General features: G+C 38.3%; 6 protein-coding genes and 1 long non-coding RNA gene across 9 annotated transcripts in view; 5 read left to right on the forward strand and 2 right to left on the reverse strand.

The window, feature by feature from the left end:
* The window catches only part of LOC662061 (mutS protein homolog 4), a 35,010-nt gene extending 26,516 nt beyond the window's left edge, over positions 1–8,494 (reverse strand). The window contains exons 1-2 of the mRNA XM_015982680.2: positions 8,143–8,494; positions 7,771–8,033 (exon numbers count right to left, since the gene is read on the reverse strand). The gene's annotated coding sequence lies outside the window, so the exon portion shown is untranslated. The remainder of the gene's footprint in view (positions 1–7,770; positions 8,034–8,142) is intronic.
* On the forward strand, positions 19–1,724 carry LOC661856 (meiotic nuclear division protein 1 homolog). Its single transcript, XM_967988.4, has 3 exons — positions 19–157; positions 506–738; positions 1,200–1,724. The coding sequence occupies exons 2-3, from the start codon at positions 512–514 to the stop codon at positions 1,579–1,581; spliced, it is 609 nt and encodes a 202-aa protein (XP_973081.1). The 5' UTR covers positions 19–157; positions 506–511; the 3' UTR covers positions 1,582–1,724.
* On the reverse strand, positions 213–1,770 carry Tfb5 (Transcription factor B5). The gene is made up of 2 exons (XM_008198556.3): positions 1,629–1,770; positions 213–484 (listed from the first exon to the last, which is right to left on the reverse strand). Exons 1-2 carry the CDS (start codon positions 1,661–1,663, stop codon positions 298–300), a joined length of 222 nt encoding a protein of 73 aa, XP_008196778.1. The 5' UTR covers positions 1,664–1,770; the 3' UTR covers positions 213–297.
* LOC661810 (hydroxyacyl-coenzyme A dehydrogenase, mitochondrial) lies at positions 1,984–4,950 on the forward strand. Its single transcript, XM_967949.5, has 3 exons — positions 1,984–2,314; positions 2,369–2,945; positions 4,669–4,950. Exons 1-3 carry the CDS (start codon positions 2,201–2,203, stop codon positions 4,905–4,907), a joined length of 930 nt encoding a protein of 309 aa, XP_973042.1. The 5' UTR covers positions 1,984–2,200; the 3' UTR covers positions 4,908–4,950.
* Positions 5,159–9,276, forward strand: Ipk2 (Inositol phosphate kinase 2). 2 transcript variants are annotated; one of them, XM_008198557.3, is made up of 5 exons: positions 5,159–5,369; positions 6,998–7,206; positions 7,259–7,557; positions 7,602–7,737; positions 8,533–9,276. In XM_008198557.3, the coding sequence occupies exons 2-5, from the start codon at positions 7,020–7,022 to the stop codon at positions 9,174–9,176; spliced, it is 1,266 nt and encodes a 421-aa protein (XP_008196779.1). In that variant the 5' UTR covers positions 5,159–5,369; positions 6,998–7,019; the 3' UTR covers positions 9,177–9,276. The 2 variants fall into 2 exon arrangements, with proteins under 2 accessions (XP_008196779.1, XP_973009.1); XM_967916.4 differs by lacking the exon at positions 5,159–5,369 and adding an exon at positions 5,660–5,827.
* Positions 9,277–9,435: 159 nt separating this feature from the next.
* LOC100142418 (serpin peptidase inhibitor 23) lies at positions 9,436–10,958 on the forward strand. The gene is made up of 4 exons (XM_008198663.3): positions 9,436–9,705; positions 9,749–10,525; positions 10,572–10,722; positions 10,774–10,958. The coding sequence occupies exons 2-4, from the start codon at positions 9,848–9,850 to the stop codon at positions 10,905–10,907; spliced, it is 963 nt and encodes a 320-aa protein (XP_008196885.3). The 5' UTR covers positions 9,436–9,705; positions 9,749–9,847; the 3' UTR covers positions 10,908–10,958.
* A 1,007-nt stretch (positions 10,959–11,965) lies between these two features.
* Positions 11,966–12,658, forward strand: LOC135266579 (uncharacterized). Of its 2 annotated transcripts, none has more exons than XR_010334709.1 (2): positions 11,966–12,390; positions 12,433–12,658. It is a non-coding gene; the product is annotated as an uncharacterized LOC135266579 (long non-coding RNA). The 2 variants fall into 2 exon arrangements; XR_010334708.1 differs by having other exon boundaries at positions 11,966–12,364.
* The last annotated feature ends 1,971 nt before the right edge of the window (positions 12,659–14,629 follow it).

A 14,629-nucleotide genomic window follows, 5' to 3' on the forward strand; every position in this document is an offset into this window, starting at 1 on the left:
TATTCTTATCATTTGTGTGTAAAAATGTTCGTGATGGCGTAACAACTGTAGAATAGTCGGTTATCAAAGAAGCGTAATTGTAGCCACTTCCAATTTACAGGGAACTGTATTATTTGTACCGACAATTTGAAAAAACAGTTAATTAGTGCCTTATTGCGTAAGTATGGACGAAAACCGGCCCGCAACGATATTATTTATAGCAAAACACGTCATTATATAAATGCTGCGCTTTTTATTTATAATTCGAATGACCACACATCAATATGACATAACCTCACTTTTGCAAATTACAAAAAATTAATTGCTTTTTTCGGCGACTGGGAAGCTAATTTGGTCCATCAGATCGTCGATTTTTGCCTGTAATGTCTCTAAAATATCGGCTGAAATAAATAAGTGGTTTTCATCCAAGTCCTGAATTATGAATTTTCGGCCTAGTTTTGTAGTCTCATCTAAATACAAAAGGAATTGTTTCATGGCCTGGTCACTGAAACAACGCATTTTTTAGGGGAAAATGTTCAAGAAAAAAGGTCTAAGTTTTGAGGAGAAAAAGGCTAGGATGTTGCAATTGTTTCACGAGACTGGGGATTTTTATCAAATGAATGAATTGGAAATAATTGCGCCAAAGGAGAAAGGAATTACGGCGAATTCTGTGAAAGAAGTGGTCCAAGCTTTGGTGGATGATGGTTCTGTTGATAAGGATAAGATCGGGAGTTCCGTCTACTTTTGGGCTTTTCCCAGGTAAATATTATACAGGGTGTCCGTTTTTTTGAGAAGTTGTGCATTTGTATGCAAAACAATTTCTGAAAGAAAATTTTATGTGCCATTTTTAGTTTTTGAATTATTGAGAGAAATTTAAAAAAATGATTTTCGTTTTTATTTTTTTCCCATAAAAAAAACGAAGTTAAGTGTTGTAACTCTGACATCAAGCAAGCCTAGGAAAATCCGATGACAAATTTAGATTCCTTGTAAAAAGTGCCCGAAAAAGTCCTACGTCTAGTTCTTTTGGTTTTCACTTGAAAAAATAAAAACGAAAATTACAATTTTTTTTTTCAAATAATTGTTCAGCATAAAAATGCGCAACTTTGCCCTAATTTAACCGACCTCGTATCTCTTATAATAACGGAGATCACTGAGATAACTGGGAGAGTGTCCGAAAAACGGTATAGACGGGCCAAAAACACGTTTTATCCTAATTACAGCAAATTACTTAACGCGAAAAAACGCAAACTTAACGAGCTTCAAACGAAATTAGAATCGTCAACAAAAAAATTGAAATTAATTGACGAAACTATGGAAAAAGCGCAGGTGGGGAAAGAGAATTGGGACGACAGCCAGATTTTGAAGGAAATTGAAAAACTGGAAAAACAGAAAGAAAAATTCGAATCTCTGTCGAAATCTCACACAGATACTCAAAATTTGAAATTAATGCAAAGTGAGATAAAACCGGTAAAAGAAGCAGCAAATCGATGGACTGATAATATCTTCGCGGTCAAATCATGGTGCAAAAGGAAGTTTATGATGGAAGATAAGGTTTTAAATAAGCAGTTTGGGATTCCCGGAGATTTGGATTATCTGGCATGATTGAGGTTATGTCAAACAAAAACTCAAAAAAATTGTTAGGGCCTTACCAGGTCACCAAAACGCCTTTCATTACATTAACCATTGTTGATAATCGAGAATTGTGTACTTTTTTAAATCAGAAATAAATTATTTTTCTTACAAAAGTTGGTGTTTTTATGACATTTGACAACTTATAGAATGCAACTAACCTCTCACACGTGTATTGCTGATTGCATAATCACAAATTTCCCCAAAATTATATTTTTTTTCAAGTATTTCTTTGAAAAAAGTGGATAAATTGATAACAGGGATTGCTATATAGCCCCATTTTGGAACCCTCCTGTGTACCACTTGACTGAATGATGTTGCACTTTTATTACATAATACCTAAATAAATTCAGGTACAAAAGTCGCACTCGTTATCGAAAGCGGATTATTTTTAAACCATCGGCACGATGATTTTCACTTCTGAGCCCTAATCTCGCCATAAACGATAAAATGATTAAAAAGTACACAAACGTAGCGGTGGGAGTCGATCATAGGTTACAAACTTGGACTTTCACCTAGTTATTGTATCGTTAATAAACCAAACAAAATCCGCATTACACACCACTTTTTACTCGTAACCGAACGCGAAAAAATGGCCCTAAACCTGTTCATCAAGCGAAGCCTTTCAACTTCAAGCCCCATGAACGCAGTTATAAAAAACGTAACTGTGATCGGGGGCGGCCTCATGGGCTCAGGCATCGCCCAAGTAAGTGTACCCCAAACCACCCGAACCTAACCTAACATTCGCCCCCTTGCTTAGGTGGCCGCGCAAACCGGCCACAACGTGACCATCGTGGAAGTCAACCCCGACTTGATCAAAAAAGCCGAAGACAGCATTGCGAAAAACTTGGTACGAGTCGCCAAAAAACTCCACAAGGATGACCCGCAAGCCGCTAATAAATTCGTGAGCGAATCGCAGGCCCGGATTAAGGGGTGCACCGACATTGCCGAAGCTGTGAAAGACAGCGATTTGGTCGTGGAGGCGATTGTTGAAAACATGGATGTTAAGCACAAATTGTTCAAAAATTTGGATGAGGTCGCGCCCCCCAAAACCATGTTTGCGTCAAATACGAGCTCGCTCTCGATTACCGAAATTGCCTCCGTTACGAAGAGGAAGGATAGGTTCGGGGGGCTGCATTTTTTCAATCCCGTGCCCGTTATGAAGCTTTTGGAGGTTGTTAGGACTCCGGAGACGTCGCAGGAGACGTACGAGGCCTTTATGGCGTGGGGCAAAGCCGTGGGCAAGACCTGCGTCACCTGCAAGGACACCCCCGGGTTTATTGTTAACAGGCTTCTGGTGCCCTATATAGCAGAAGCCATCAGGATGATGGAGAGAGGTAATAATTATGTAATATTGAAGCTCGAAGCGAAGCTGAGAGCTTTAAGGTTGCCAAGCTTGTGGCAAATACAGGCGTTCAATAAATCTGATACGACTTGAGTTACACAAAACGAAATGAATTTTTGAAAATATTTTTATTGCCAATAAGGCTCTACGAATGGAAAATAAATCGAGTTATAAAATACCGAAAAATTCTTCAGACTTCAGACTGTCAAGATGAAATTTAGGATTTTTTTTCCAAGTAAATTTATGTCAACCCGGTTTTTTTTCTTATTGGATTTTGAGGTTTTTTTCAAAAACTTAGCAAAATCTACTGGTGAAACAACATTATGATTAAGAACTATGTATTTGTTGAAGGTCATTTTTCAAAAAAATCCTCGAACAGGTCGAGCTTATTTTTGTAAATGCTACATGGTAACATTTGTGACATCACTGGTTTCTCAATAATGCCGCTATTTTTAATTTTTTTAAATGGGAATCGATATTTTTGGTTACTGTTTTTTATAGTAGATATTACTCTTTTATCTTTATAGTAAGTGCAAAAAATTGAAGTGATAAATAAAAAATTTAGAAAAAAAAAAAATTTTATAAGGGGCGATTATTTTTTTGCTTATTTTGAAAAATCAGAATAATATGAATTTTATGCGTTACTTTAGACACACTCTATATATCCAAAAATGCACAATATAGGGTGTTTTATTTAAAAAATATATAAATTTGCATTGTACCTAACATTTTTTGCTAATCTTTTATTGAAATATTTTAACATAACGACAGTTAAAGTTTGATTCAATAACTTAACCTTCACCAATATAAAAAAAATTAGCTGAAAACAATACTATCTTATAATGTTATATATTTTTTCTACTCCCATTCCTGAAGTGATTGATTAAAAATGTTTGTGACCTGTACTTTAATGAAAATCATTATGATACTGGCTTGTAACCAATGGTAATGCAGAGTAGTGACCACGAGGACAACTTGTGACCAATGAGAATGTAACATGGCAGCAACTATTAGATTGCCTTGAGTCTGACTTTAAAAATAAATTAATCATTTTGAAAAAAAATGCAAGTCTTTTAATTTTAATCAGTCGGATCGTAAAAAAATAGTGTATGTAACTCGCATTTAATTTAAAACACTCGTACGACACTCGCTAAGGCTCGTTTCATAAAGTTGCTATTTAAGTTGCATTAACCAATGTCAAATTACTAAGTATTCTGTTAATCATATACTAAAATTTGATTTTTAATTTTGTGGAAAAACAAATGTTTGAAAATTTCAATACACAAAATCGTTAATCTCGTTTCTAATTTTCTTTTTATAAAAACCCGATTTTTAAAATTTTACTATGAATTAATATTTTATTTTAGGTTTGTTATGTAAGCGAGCTAAATTTTTAAATTACATTTAAATAAATAATTAATATGTGATCAATGTTGTGGCAAATAAAGTTTTTCTAATTGTTAGTTAAAAAATTTGTAATTTGTATAGTTTCATTTTCAAAAAAATTTGCATACATAATTTTTAGAAATTTCTCAATATCGGTAAGTAGTACTTTATGAAGGCAAATACTAGTCAAGACAGTAACATCTCTAAATAAAAAAAATAAGGAAAACGGCATTACCTTACTATTTTTTTTAACGGCAGTATACAGTAATTACAAGTCAAAATTTTGAAAGGCTGTTAACACAAAAAATATGTATGAATTTTTTTCGAAGGTGATGCTTCGCCCCGCGATATCGACACCGCCATGAAGCTGGGGGCTGGCTACCCCATGGGCCCCATCGAACTGGCCGACTACGTGGGACATGACACCTCGCACGCCATCATGCAAGGCTGGCACAAGAAATTCCCTGATAACCCCCTTTTCAAACCGAACGAATCCGTACAAAAACTAATCGATGAGAAAAAACTGGGCGTGAAAACCGGCGAAGGCTTCTACAAATACACCAAATAAATATCTATATGTATTTTAATCAAATAAACAATTTTTTAATTGATTTGTTTACTGATGTCGATTTTTCCTCGTGTAAAATACTGTTGGCAAAGCCGCGAAGGTTCGATCGGATGTCATTCATGCCGTTCTATTTTCGTAAACCGAGTGATTTATTTTATTGAAAAGGTCTCCTCGAGTCGCAAAAAGTCAGTCATCGTTTTATTATCGTCGTATTGTCGCTATAAAAACACATCTTTAATGTGTGTTCTTAAAGTGGAGTGAAGGACGACTTAAAAATACATGCACAGAGATTGGGCGAATTAGCGGCGAGTACACGATTTTTTCGAGTAAATAAACTTTCGCGATTTCCGGTTGAAAAAACAATTAACACGTGGGTGCGAACGTTGATAACATTTCCGTGAAATCGCAGTCAATGCAATCGATACATCCTGTTTGAGGAGATGAGCGAAATTTATTTCGGCGGTAAGTTGAGGGCGGTTCTCGGTAATTCCCCTAATAAACACGTCATGGCAACAACAGACCTAAAAATCTAGTTCAAATTTCGCGCCACAATGCGTTGGCAATGAAAAAATTAAACAAACACTTGTGGTGTCAACAACAGTTGGCTAGATTAGCCGTTTCGTACAAATTGCCAACATAAATCGAGTGGGATTTTCTGGCGAAATTTCCATTTTTCATCACCGGAGAAAGGGAGTCAATTTTTTACTTCTATGGTTGGCGACAGTGCGCATGCGCCTTTTCGCGTATAAATAACTCGTCAAGGTGTCAAATTTGCACAAATCAAAGTGACGTGGTTTTGTTCACTGTGACGGTTCAAGATTCGCCCAAAACGGTTTTCTTTAAATAAAATGAACATCTTGCAGTGCTCTTTGTGCAAATTTGGTTACAAAATACGCAAATTTTGGTTCGAAGTTGAGTAGGTTAGTGGTTTTTGTGCCCTGGACTATCACCTGGAACTGGCCACATTTTTTATATTTTATGTTGTATTATTTTTTTGAGCTTGTGTTGGATCAAATTACATATTTATAGCGTCAAAGACCCCGCTAATTGTGTTCAGGGAAAAAGTGAATCATATTCTAAAAATATTCGTGAAATAATTTTTTTTTCATATTTTTTATTCGGGGGAAAGGTCGCGAAGGGGCTGTTGACCTCCGAACAAGCGCCTAACGGTCGTGACAATTGCACTTTTTACAAATAATTGCAATTATCAGAGTGACCTATTAAATTCGCCGATTTTTATACCGGGTGTTCTGGGAAAGTTATTAGAAAGCGTCTGATAAGGATTCATGTTGCAAACTTTGTCCCTAATAAATCTAATTCAAGTCAAGTTTAAGGCTCCCAAATTATGTCACTGGAAGATTTCGCCGACTCTCTTAGGCGCAAAATTTATTACTTGGCTTTAGTCATCAAGGTGACATTTTCCTTCATTTGCCAACGAGTTTTATTGTTGGAAAATATTTAATTTATCTCGGCCCCGATAATGAAAATACCTTAACGAGATTATTCAAGGGTCAACTATGTCTTGTTGAATAAACATTGCATTTTATTATGCAATTGAAAAACGTTTATCCTGAAACGTTAAAATAACAATCGAGTGATTGTTATGATAAGCGAGGCACTCAAGCGAATTTATGATGATGTTATGCGCTAAGTGAGTGTTTAATCGATAAAAATAATTTTTGTTTGCAATTCTAAAAGGATTAGGGGACATAAATTTGGCACCCACGAATTTGGTTCCCCACTTGGCCATGATAAAACAATTACCATGCATCTTACAAGCTTTTGTTAAATTCAGGGCCAACCAATATTAAATTATTTTGCAGTCATGGCGCGCGTGTAATTGTTTCGAACCCTTTGCAATGTGGCTCAGTTGGCCGTGAGAAATCGAAAGTTGCATCTGTCATTAGATTGTACCCACACGATGAGAAAAAAATAAACAAAAGTGACATTTGATAGGTCACAGCCGCCTCGAAATCGAAAGTTGCGTCAGGTCATAGCCGCCTCGACTTATCGCTTAATTCCTTTCAATTTGCGAAAAATTAATAACCCCGGCTTAATAATCGCATTTATCACATTTATGGTTGTTTTAGCCGATCAGATAAGCTTGAAAAAATGGGAAAATCAGAAGTCGTACCAATGCCAATTCATAAACAAGACAGCTTGTACGCGGGCTGTAAAGGTGCCGCCTTTTCGCTCGTTGATCCAGTGGAAGAAGATGAAGAGTATCTAGAGATCCCTGCCGATATGCAATTGTTCGAAAATCAAGTGGCGGGTCATATGATCAAGGGAAAACAATACGGTAACCAGTGTGTACATGCGAAATGTTGAAATTTACAAAATTTGCAAAAAAGGTATGATTAAGCACAAGGGCACTGTACTTAAACCCATCACCAAGCCGAAGTGTGGCCAACGCGAGGTCGAGTTTTACGAAGAAGTTAGCAAAGCCAGCGATGAGACAAGAAGGGAGTTGAAGGATTTTGTCCCCAAGTACTTCGGGACGGTTAAAGTGCCCATCAAGGGCACGGAAATCGACTGCATAGTGCTTGAAGATCTGACGAAACATTACAAAGAGCCCTGCGTCATGGACATCAAGATCGGGAGAAGGACGTGGGACCCCACAGCCACTTATGAGAAAATCGTCAATGAAGAGGTAACCGGCATTGGAAAAACGGCAAAAATTAATTCAAATTTTAGGCAAAGTATCAAGACTCGAAGCGCGACCTCGCCTTCTGCATCCCAGGTTTTCAAGTCTATCAAATTTACAACAACCAGTTGGCCAAGTTTGACAAGAATTACGGAAAAACTCTTAATAAAGACACCGTTCCGTTAGGTTAGTAAGGTCAAAAGTGAGGTTAGGACTTACCGACCGGTTGATTGAATTTTCGCTTTGGAAGTGCCGTTTTCACATCCAGAACACGTCAATTTTCATTTTTCTTGTCACTAGCATACGTTTTCGTTGTTGTTTGCTTGTTCTTAGGTAAAATAATTCGGAATTCAAAAATTTTTTCGACGCCATCACTTTTGTCAAATGTAACACTGCTACCAACCGGTCAGGGAATATTTTTCTACCAACCATGCTTTAATGACGACGAAATTCATATTTTTGGATCCAGTTGAGAACAAATTCTGAAAATCACATTTCCTGACTTATGAACACACAAAAACTCGTGTTTTTTAGTTAAATAATGCACAAATCGTCCTTAGTGTTTAAAATAAAAGTGAGGTTAGGGCTTACCGATCCAATTTCATTTCTCAAACTTTACAATTTTATTAAATAGGCCCCACGTAGGCACTTCACGATCATTGAACTCGTCTTTGACGACGGTTTTACACTTTTTTTAGAAAAATTACACTAAAATTCTCGCTCAGTTAAGCATTTGAAGTAGGATAGTACCGCCAACCTGACGAAATTGAAAAAAGCTTATTTTGCCCAATATTACAATTTTCCTTAAACAGTACAAGTTTCCTGGTCAGAATTGTGTTTTCCGACCAACGCAGACAATGTATTGTCCTATTACATTTTTTAGTTGATTGTGGAATTACCTTAAACCGCGTTGGTGTTGCCAACCTGACTTTACAAAAATTCAAAATTCGTTAAAAGTTATTTTAAATCGTTTTTTCGCAGCTTTGAAGACTTTCCTCAACGCCGAGACGTCCCCGCCTTGTCGCAGCCTAATAGTCCAATTCTTGGCAAGTTTATGGCGAATTCAAATGTGGGCCCGCAAACAGCGCACTTACCACTTCTATTCCTCGTCTCTTCTCCTTGTTTACGACGCTCGGAGACTCCGCGAGTTGCGCAAAACTGACCCCAAACCAATTCTAAAATTACAACGATCTACTAGCCTTTACCGGCCTTTAAGCCTCGCTGTTCTCAACAACGAGAAGATTTCAACTGGATTTAGCGGTCAGTTGACCAAAGAAGGCCCCATTTTGCGAACACCTACCTCTCCAACTAAATTGAAGCAATTCGACGATTACGTTGCGAAGAATAGGAGTAATAATGTGTGGCAGAAATCGATCAGGACGCTGAAACGGACCCACTCCTTCCAAAACGATTACGATAAGGATATGCAGAGTAAAAGACAGGATTATACTTATATTTTGGACGAGTTGTGCACCGAGCAGAAGTCGGAGCTTTGGGCTACGGTGAAGATGATTGATTTTGCTCATGCCTTCCCGGCCGAGAAATACCAGATTGATAACAACTATCTGGAAGGGATTAATAATTTGATAAGGCTGTTTGAGGAGCTTTTGGTCGAGAGTGAATGATGGGGGAACTACCGGCTACATCACTTGTGTGATATTTTTTGATGGTGATGCTCTGATACTTAAATTTTGTATTAAATCAATAAATTTTGCTACTAAAGGGCTTAGTGTTTCTGTTCGCATTCCCAGCTCACTTTTTCAACAAAAATTAGATCTAGGCTACAAGGGAATATAACGTAGGAGAAGCAAAAAAATTGGCTTGAGACTGTTGTCCCCAGTTGGCCAGTTTAGCTGGATTTGTTTTTCTCATAAATGGAACAAGAAAACTTGATGTGTAATGTTGGTTGCATAATTCAGGCAATAGGGGGGCACTAAATTTAAATTTGACCATTACCGCCGACTTTTTTTGCTAGATTTCGACCCATGGGACTGAAGGGAACATTTTCCCTAAGTTTTTGGCTCAGTTAGTTAACGCGCTTGAGATTTTGAAGCTTTAAAATAATTGTCAACACCGTGTCAATCATTTCGTTCCAAAGTGGCTTTGCAAGAATTCGTCTCGGGGAACAACCTATTCACAGCCGATGTCTACAGCGTAGGTCCCCCAGCCCCCAACTCCTCTACTTCCCCTTTTCCAGATCCTCAAAACCTCCGAAAACCTGATCGTGAGCCCTTTTGCCATCCAACTCGTGATTGCTTTCGCAGCCAGTGGGGCCCGGAACAAAACAGTCCAAGAAATGGCCACAGCCCTGCACTTGCCTTACCACCCTCGTGACACCGAAACCGCCTGGAAGACGCTCCTCCCAACCCTGATTAAACCAGACCACTACCACTTGAACCTACTCACTAAAATGTACCTCCATAAAAACCTCAACGTGAAAAAGGAGTTTCGGACAAACGGGAAAAGGATTTTCCAGGCCGATACCGAGCTTGTGAATTTTGCGAACCCGGCCGACGTGGCGAAAAGCATCAATGAAGGGGTGAGGAAACAAACAGGCGAGAAAATCCAAAGTTTGGTGGATGGTAACGTGCTAACGCGCGACACAAAAGTGGTTTTGCTGAGCACGGCGTTCTTTAAAAGTGGGTGGTTGAAGCCGTTTCAGTTTATCGAAAGTCAGGATTTTTACAAAACGGCGGTTGAAGTCATCAAGGTCGAAATGATGGAAATCACCGGACAGTTTAACTACTTTGAGAGCGACTCAATCGGGGCTAAATTGGTGGAGTTGAGGTTTGATGATGAGTCACTGGCCATGATTGTGGTGCTCCCTGATAAAGTTTCGAGCGATATCGCTCTGATTGAGGCCCACCTTTACGAGGTGTACTTGGCTAATTCGTTCACCCCCCAAATGGTCAAAGTCAGTTTACCCAAATTCAAAATCGAGTCTTTGATCGACTTTAAGCCGATTTTGCAATACGTGAGTCTCACTTTAATGTGATTAATCCAATTCCAGTGTGATTCAGTTAGGAATGGCCAAAGCATTCACCAGCGAGGCCGAACTGGACGGTATTTTTCAGAGTAAAACTGAGGCTTTCTTTGATTTGGTTATGCAAAAATGTGTCATAAACGTGGACCAACGAGGGCTGGACATGGAGCCGATTCGCGACCTGAATGGTAAAAGTTGACTTGACTTGACCTGACCTCACTGTTTGACAATATTTTTAGAAAAAACTAGTATTAATTCGATTTCCGTACCCACTGCACAGAAGTTTTTTACCGCCGATCGTCCGTTTATGTTTTTTATAAGATCGAAAGATTTGGTTATTATGACGGGGAAGGTTGTGGCACCGGTGACGTAATCTTTCATATTTTTAAGATTTTAATGTGGCAATGGGCGAAATAAAGAAAAAAAGATATAATTTAAAGACGTAAATCATTTATTTTCCCTGACCGATTCCTGCAATTTAATCTCCACACTGAATAATGATGAAATTTGGGGCAAAAAACTTCACTATTTCATACTGAAAAAATGTTGTGAAAAGTAACAGAAGTCTAGGGATATAAATTATAAAAGTTCCGAGGCGTTTTCTAGGGAGAATTTTTACCCAGGAACAAATGTAAAAACACACAAAACATGACACAACTCTAAAAATCATTTAAAAAGTTTAACTAGTTTTATATTAATAGCATTTTTCTTAGTAGTTTTTTCCTATTCGTGTTTTTTATTAAAGTTTCAACACATACAAATACGATTTAATAGTTAATACGAGTCCAAAAACACAAGCTAAAGTTCGAGGGCTGTCGTTATGCCACGAGCGTATGCGAGTTGCACACCTAGGCACCCGAAAACTAAGCGCTTTCGTGTGAATGTTAATCAATTTTTTTTTGGAACATTTTAATTTAAAACACGTTGCCATGGGAAGCCTGTTTTAAAATAGTGTTTACAGAAAACTAGGATTCAGATATTAAAAGTAGGCTTAAAATGTTATACCAACAAAAAAGTGGATTAAAGTAGCGTAAATGCAATAACGAAACAAAAAAATATTACTTTTAAAAAATTAAAAAAATATTAAAAAAATCTATACGTGATAACAAAAAAACCGAGAGTAGATATGATATACAGTGCGATTTTCTAAAATTTTGATCTAGTTATCCATGACAATTACGTTAACCCGATGTCCATTACCGAAATAAGATCCCAGCATAATTTTTTTGTGTTCATCAGTGAACATTTTGGAAATATTAATAACAAATAAAGCGATGCTGAAGTTATTTACGCAATACATTTCACTGCTGAGGTAACTGTCATGGATAACTAGATCAATTTAAAAATTTAAAAAAATCGCTTGTTTCATTATATTTTTTATACCTAAATTTTTTATTTGTTGATTTATTTATTAATAGAAAGATAAAAGTGTAACCATTCGGGGGTCTGGCCTTGTCCGTATATTTAGTTTTGAGGTGATCGTCTAGAGATTGTTTGGAGGACACTACTTTGTAGTTCAAAATTCGTTATTTCAAGTACTGTGTGTCTGGGGAAAAGAAACTCTACGGACTTCATTAGAATTATTTATTCAACATACTACACACATAATCTGCAGGTAGGCAACTCATTTAACAGTCAAGTGGGTAGAGGACCCGTACTACGCATAGGTATCTCTACTATCTATCTCCGGCATCAAACGGATGTAAGCTGGGGTGTGAGAATTTAAACAAATTGATTACGCGGACCCGCCCCGGGAAATTTAAAAAGACGGTTGCAAGAGGGACTCCCAGAGGTTCCGACCACCGCGTGCTCTCCATTCCCTAACCTTGGGTATACATCTCTCCCCAAGCCTCGAGGTAAAAGCTAGGCTCTCTTTTTTAATTTGGCATGTTTTGTAGTTGGGCCATTGCACTCACTGGGACTGCCGAGGTCTTTTTCCCTAGTGTGATGGTAAGTTCCAGAGGGAGACGGAAAGATAGTGATTAAACAAGCAAGTTGCCCGCGATAAGTCCTGGAAATCAACACGTGATTTAATGAAGCAAACCAGCTCACGTCGAGTTTGACACTCACAGTTGATCGCGTTTCTAACTGCCTAAAATAAATGATTTTCGGACCTACATCTAATTTACTACCCGAAATTCTCCTATTAAACTAATCGACGGTTATTTGACAAAAATAATTCTAGCTTCTCCCCCGTTACTTTCAATACTGAACCCGCTCCGTATTTCCTGATCCCCGTTGGCTAACTGTCACCGACCTGCATCTAAATCTCCTGGATATGCCGGTTCCACCCCGGACGGGTTGTCCGGTTGTGACGGTCCCGGGGAGTCTGTCATGGCGAAAATAAGAAATCCGGCGTCCTCCGCTAAGAGATAGGTGATAAAAATGGTTCGCCTCCAGAGACCTGGAGTATAAAACCCTGCGGGGAAGATTCACCGGTTGGCGCTCAACCCGTCGAAGACAAAGAAGCTGCCGGTTGGTGAAGGTTCCCCAATTAATGCTCACTAGTAGCTGAACCAATCGCGTCTTTTGGAGCTGGCGCTCGACCCGTCGGAGACAAAGAAGCTGCCAGAGATTTTCGTTCAACCCCAGGAAATTTTCACAACCAATTTCTCCAACCCGTCGGCGAGAGAAATTGATCGGCTTCGCGAGTTAGTTGGCTCAACCCGTCGCAGACAAAGAAGCTCAACAAAAACTCGCGGTTGGTGCGCTCAACCCGTCGAAGACAAAGAAGCTGCACCTCAATTAAATTGGTAACTGAATTAATCCTTTATTTGGAGTTGGCGCTCGACCCGTCGGAGACTAAGAAGCTGCCAAGGATTTACATTCAGCACCAGGAGTTACTCCAAACAGTCTTTCCGGCCCGTCGGTGGAAAAAATGAGTTTGGAACGCAAAGCTAGTTGGCTCGACCCGTCGAAGACAAAGAAGCTCAACTACAGCAGAGAGAAGTGTAAAACACCCTCTGATTTTCTCATTCCCGGCGGCTACTATTTATAGGGGGTTTGTGACGTCACTGAGACTATGGCCTACGTGACTAACGAGAATCTGTGTTTATTTCGATAAGACTGCATTAATTTCTTCGATACCGTAACCGAATGTTTGCGAATGCCCGTGATTTGTGTAGGCATTGTGACCAAACCTTAAATTTTGTCCCTTGATCGTAAATCAATTAATCGCGACAGTTCCGGATGGAATATTGGGTTCTTTTAATTGTTTTTCGGTAATCTGCCCGTGTCTTATATTGACGTGACTTGGAATTATCTGTTACAAAAAGTTTGTGTGTGTAATTCCATTTCAAATTGGCAATGTTTGATATATGAATGTGGATGGATTCATATACTGATTTTCCACGCTCGGATTTATGTGGTCAAGAATTTAAAATGGTCTCCTGTGTGTTTGATTAAAGTGCTGTCTTCCTTGGGTTGAAATTTAAAGAAATTAGCGTTTATTTTACGGATAAAACAGTAGACTAATTGCACATCTGGCGTTAGTTTTCTCCCCTTGGAATTCGAGGAATGTGGAGTGTTTTCAGGCCCTCGCTACCTGTTCTTTTGTTCCATTTCCGGTGACTGGGTGATATCGTCTCTTAGAGGGTCGAAAAGTGCTGCAAAAAGCTTCTCGAACTCGCATTTAGCCGTTACAATTTTATTTAGATTTTTCTCTTTTCCTCCTTTTTGTTATATATAACAATCAACTAATTAAATTCATAAGTCAATTTATGGTTGTGCTACTGGTTGCCTGTCTATAGCCCCTGGATGGTCTCAAAAGAAATGTTTTTTTTAAATTTTTTAAAAAGGCTGGTTGTTTTCTTACGCAAAAATCAATGCGTCACAAATTTTCGAATGTCATTTTTGATTTATTTCTCATTAAAGAGAGGGAACGAGGGCCTAGGAAAATCTAGGGAATTTTTTGTGTAAAGTATGGAGAAAGTTAAAAAATATGTGATAACACTGATAACGATGCCCGACTGTCCAAAACGTACAGCAGAACCTCGATTATCCGAGTACATTACATTTTTAAGAAGACAACCAAATAACGATGCTGTTTTTCATAGTTGTAAAGTTTTGCTATATTTTTAATGACCCAATTTCGAA

Source organism: Tribolium castaneum, chromosome 6, assembly GCF_031307605.1.
Source record: "Tribolium castaneum strain GA2 chromosome 6, icTriCast1.1, whole genome shotgun sequence".
In the NCBI taxonomy this organism is placed as follows: Eukaryota; Metazoa; Arthropoda; class Insecta; order Coleoptera; family Tenebrionidae; genus Tribolium; species Tribolium castaneum.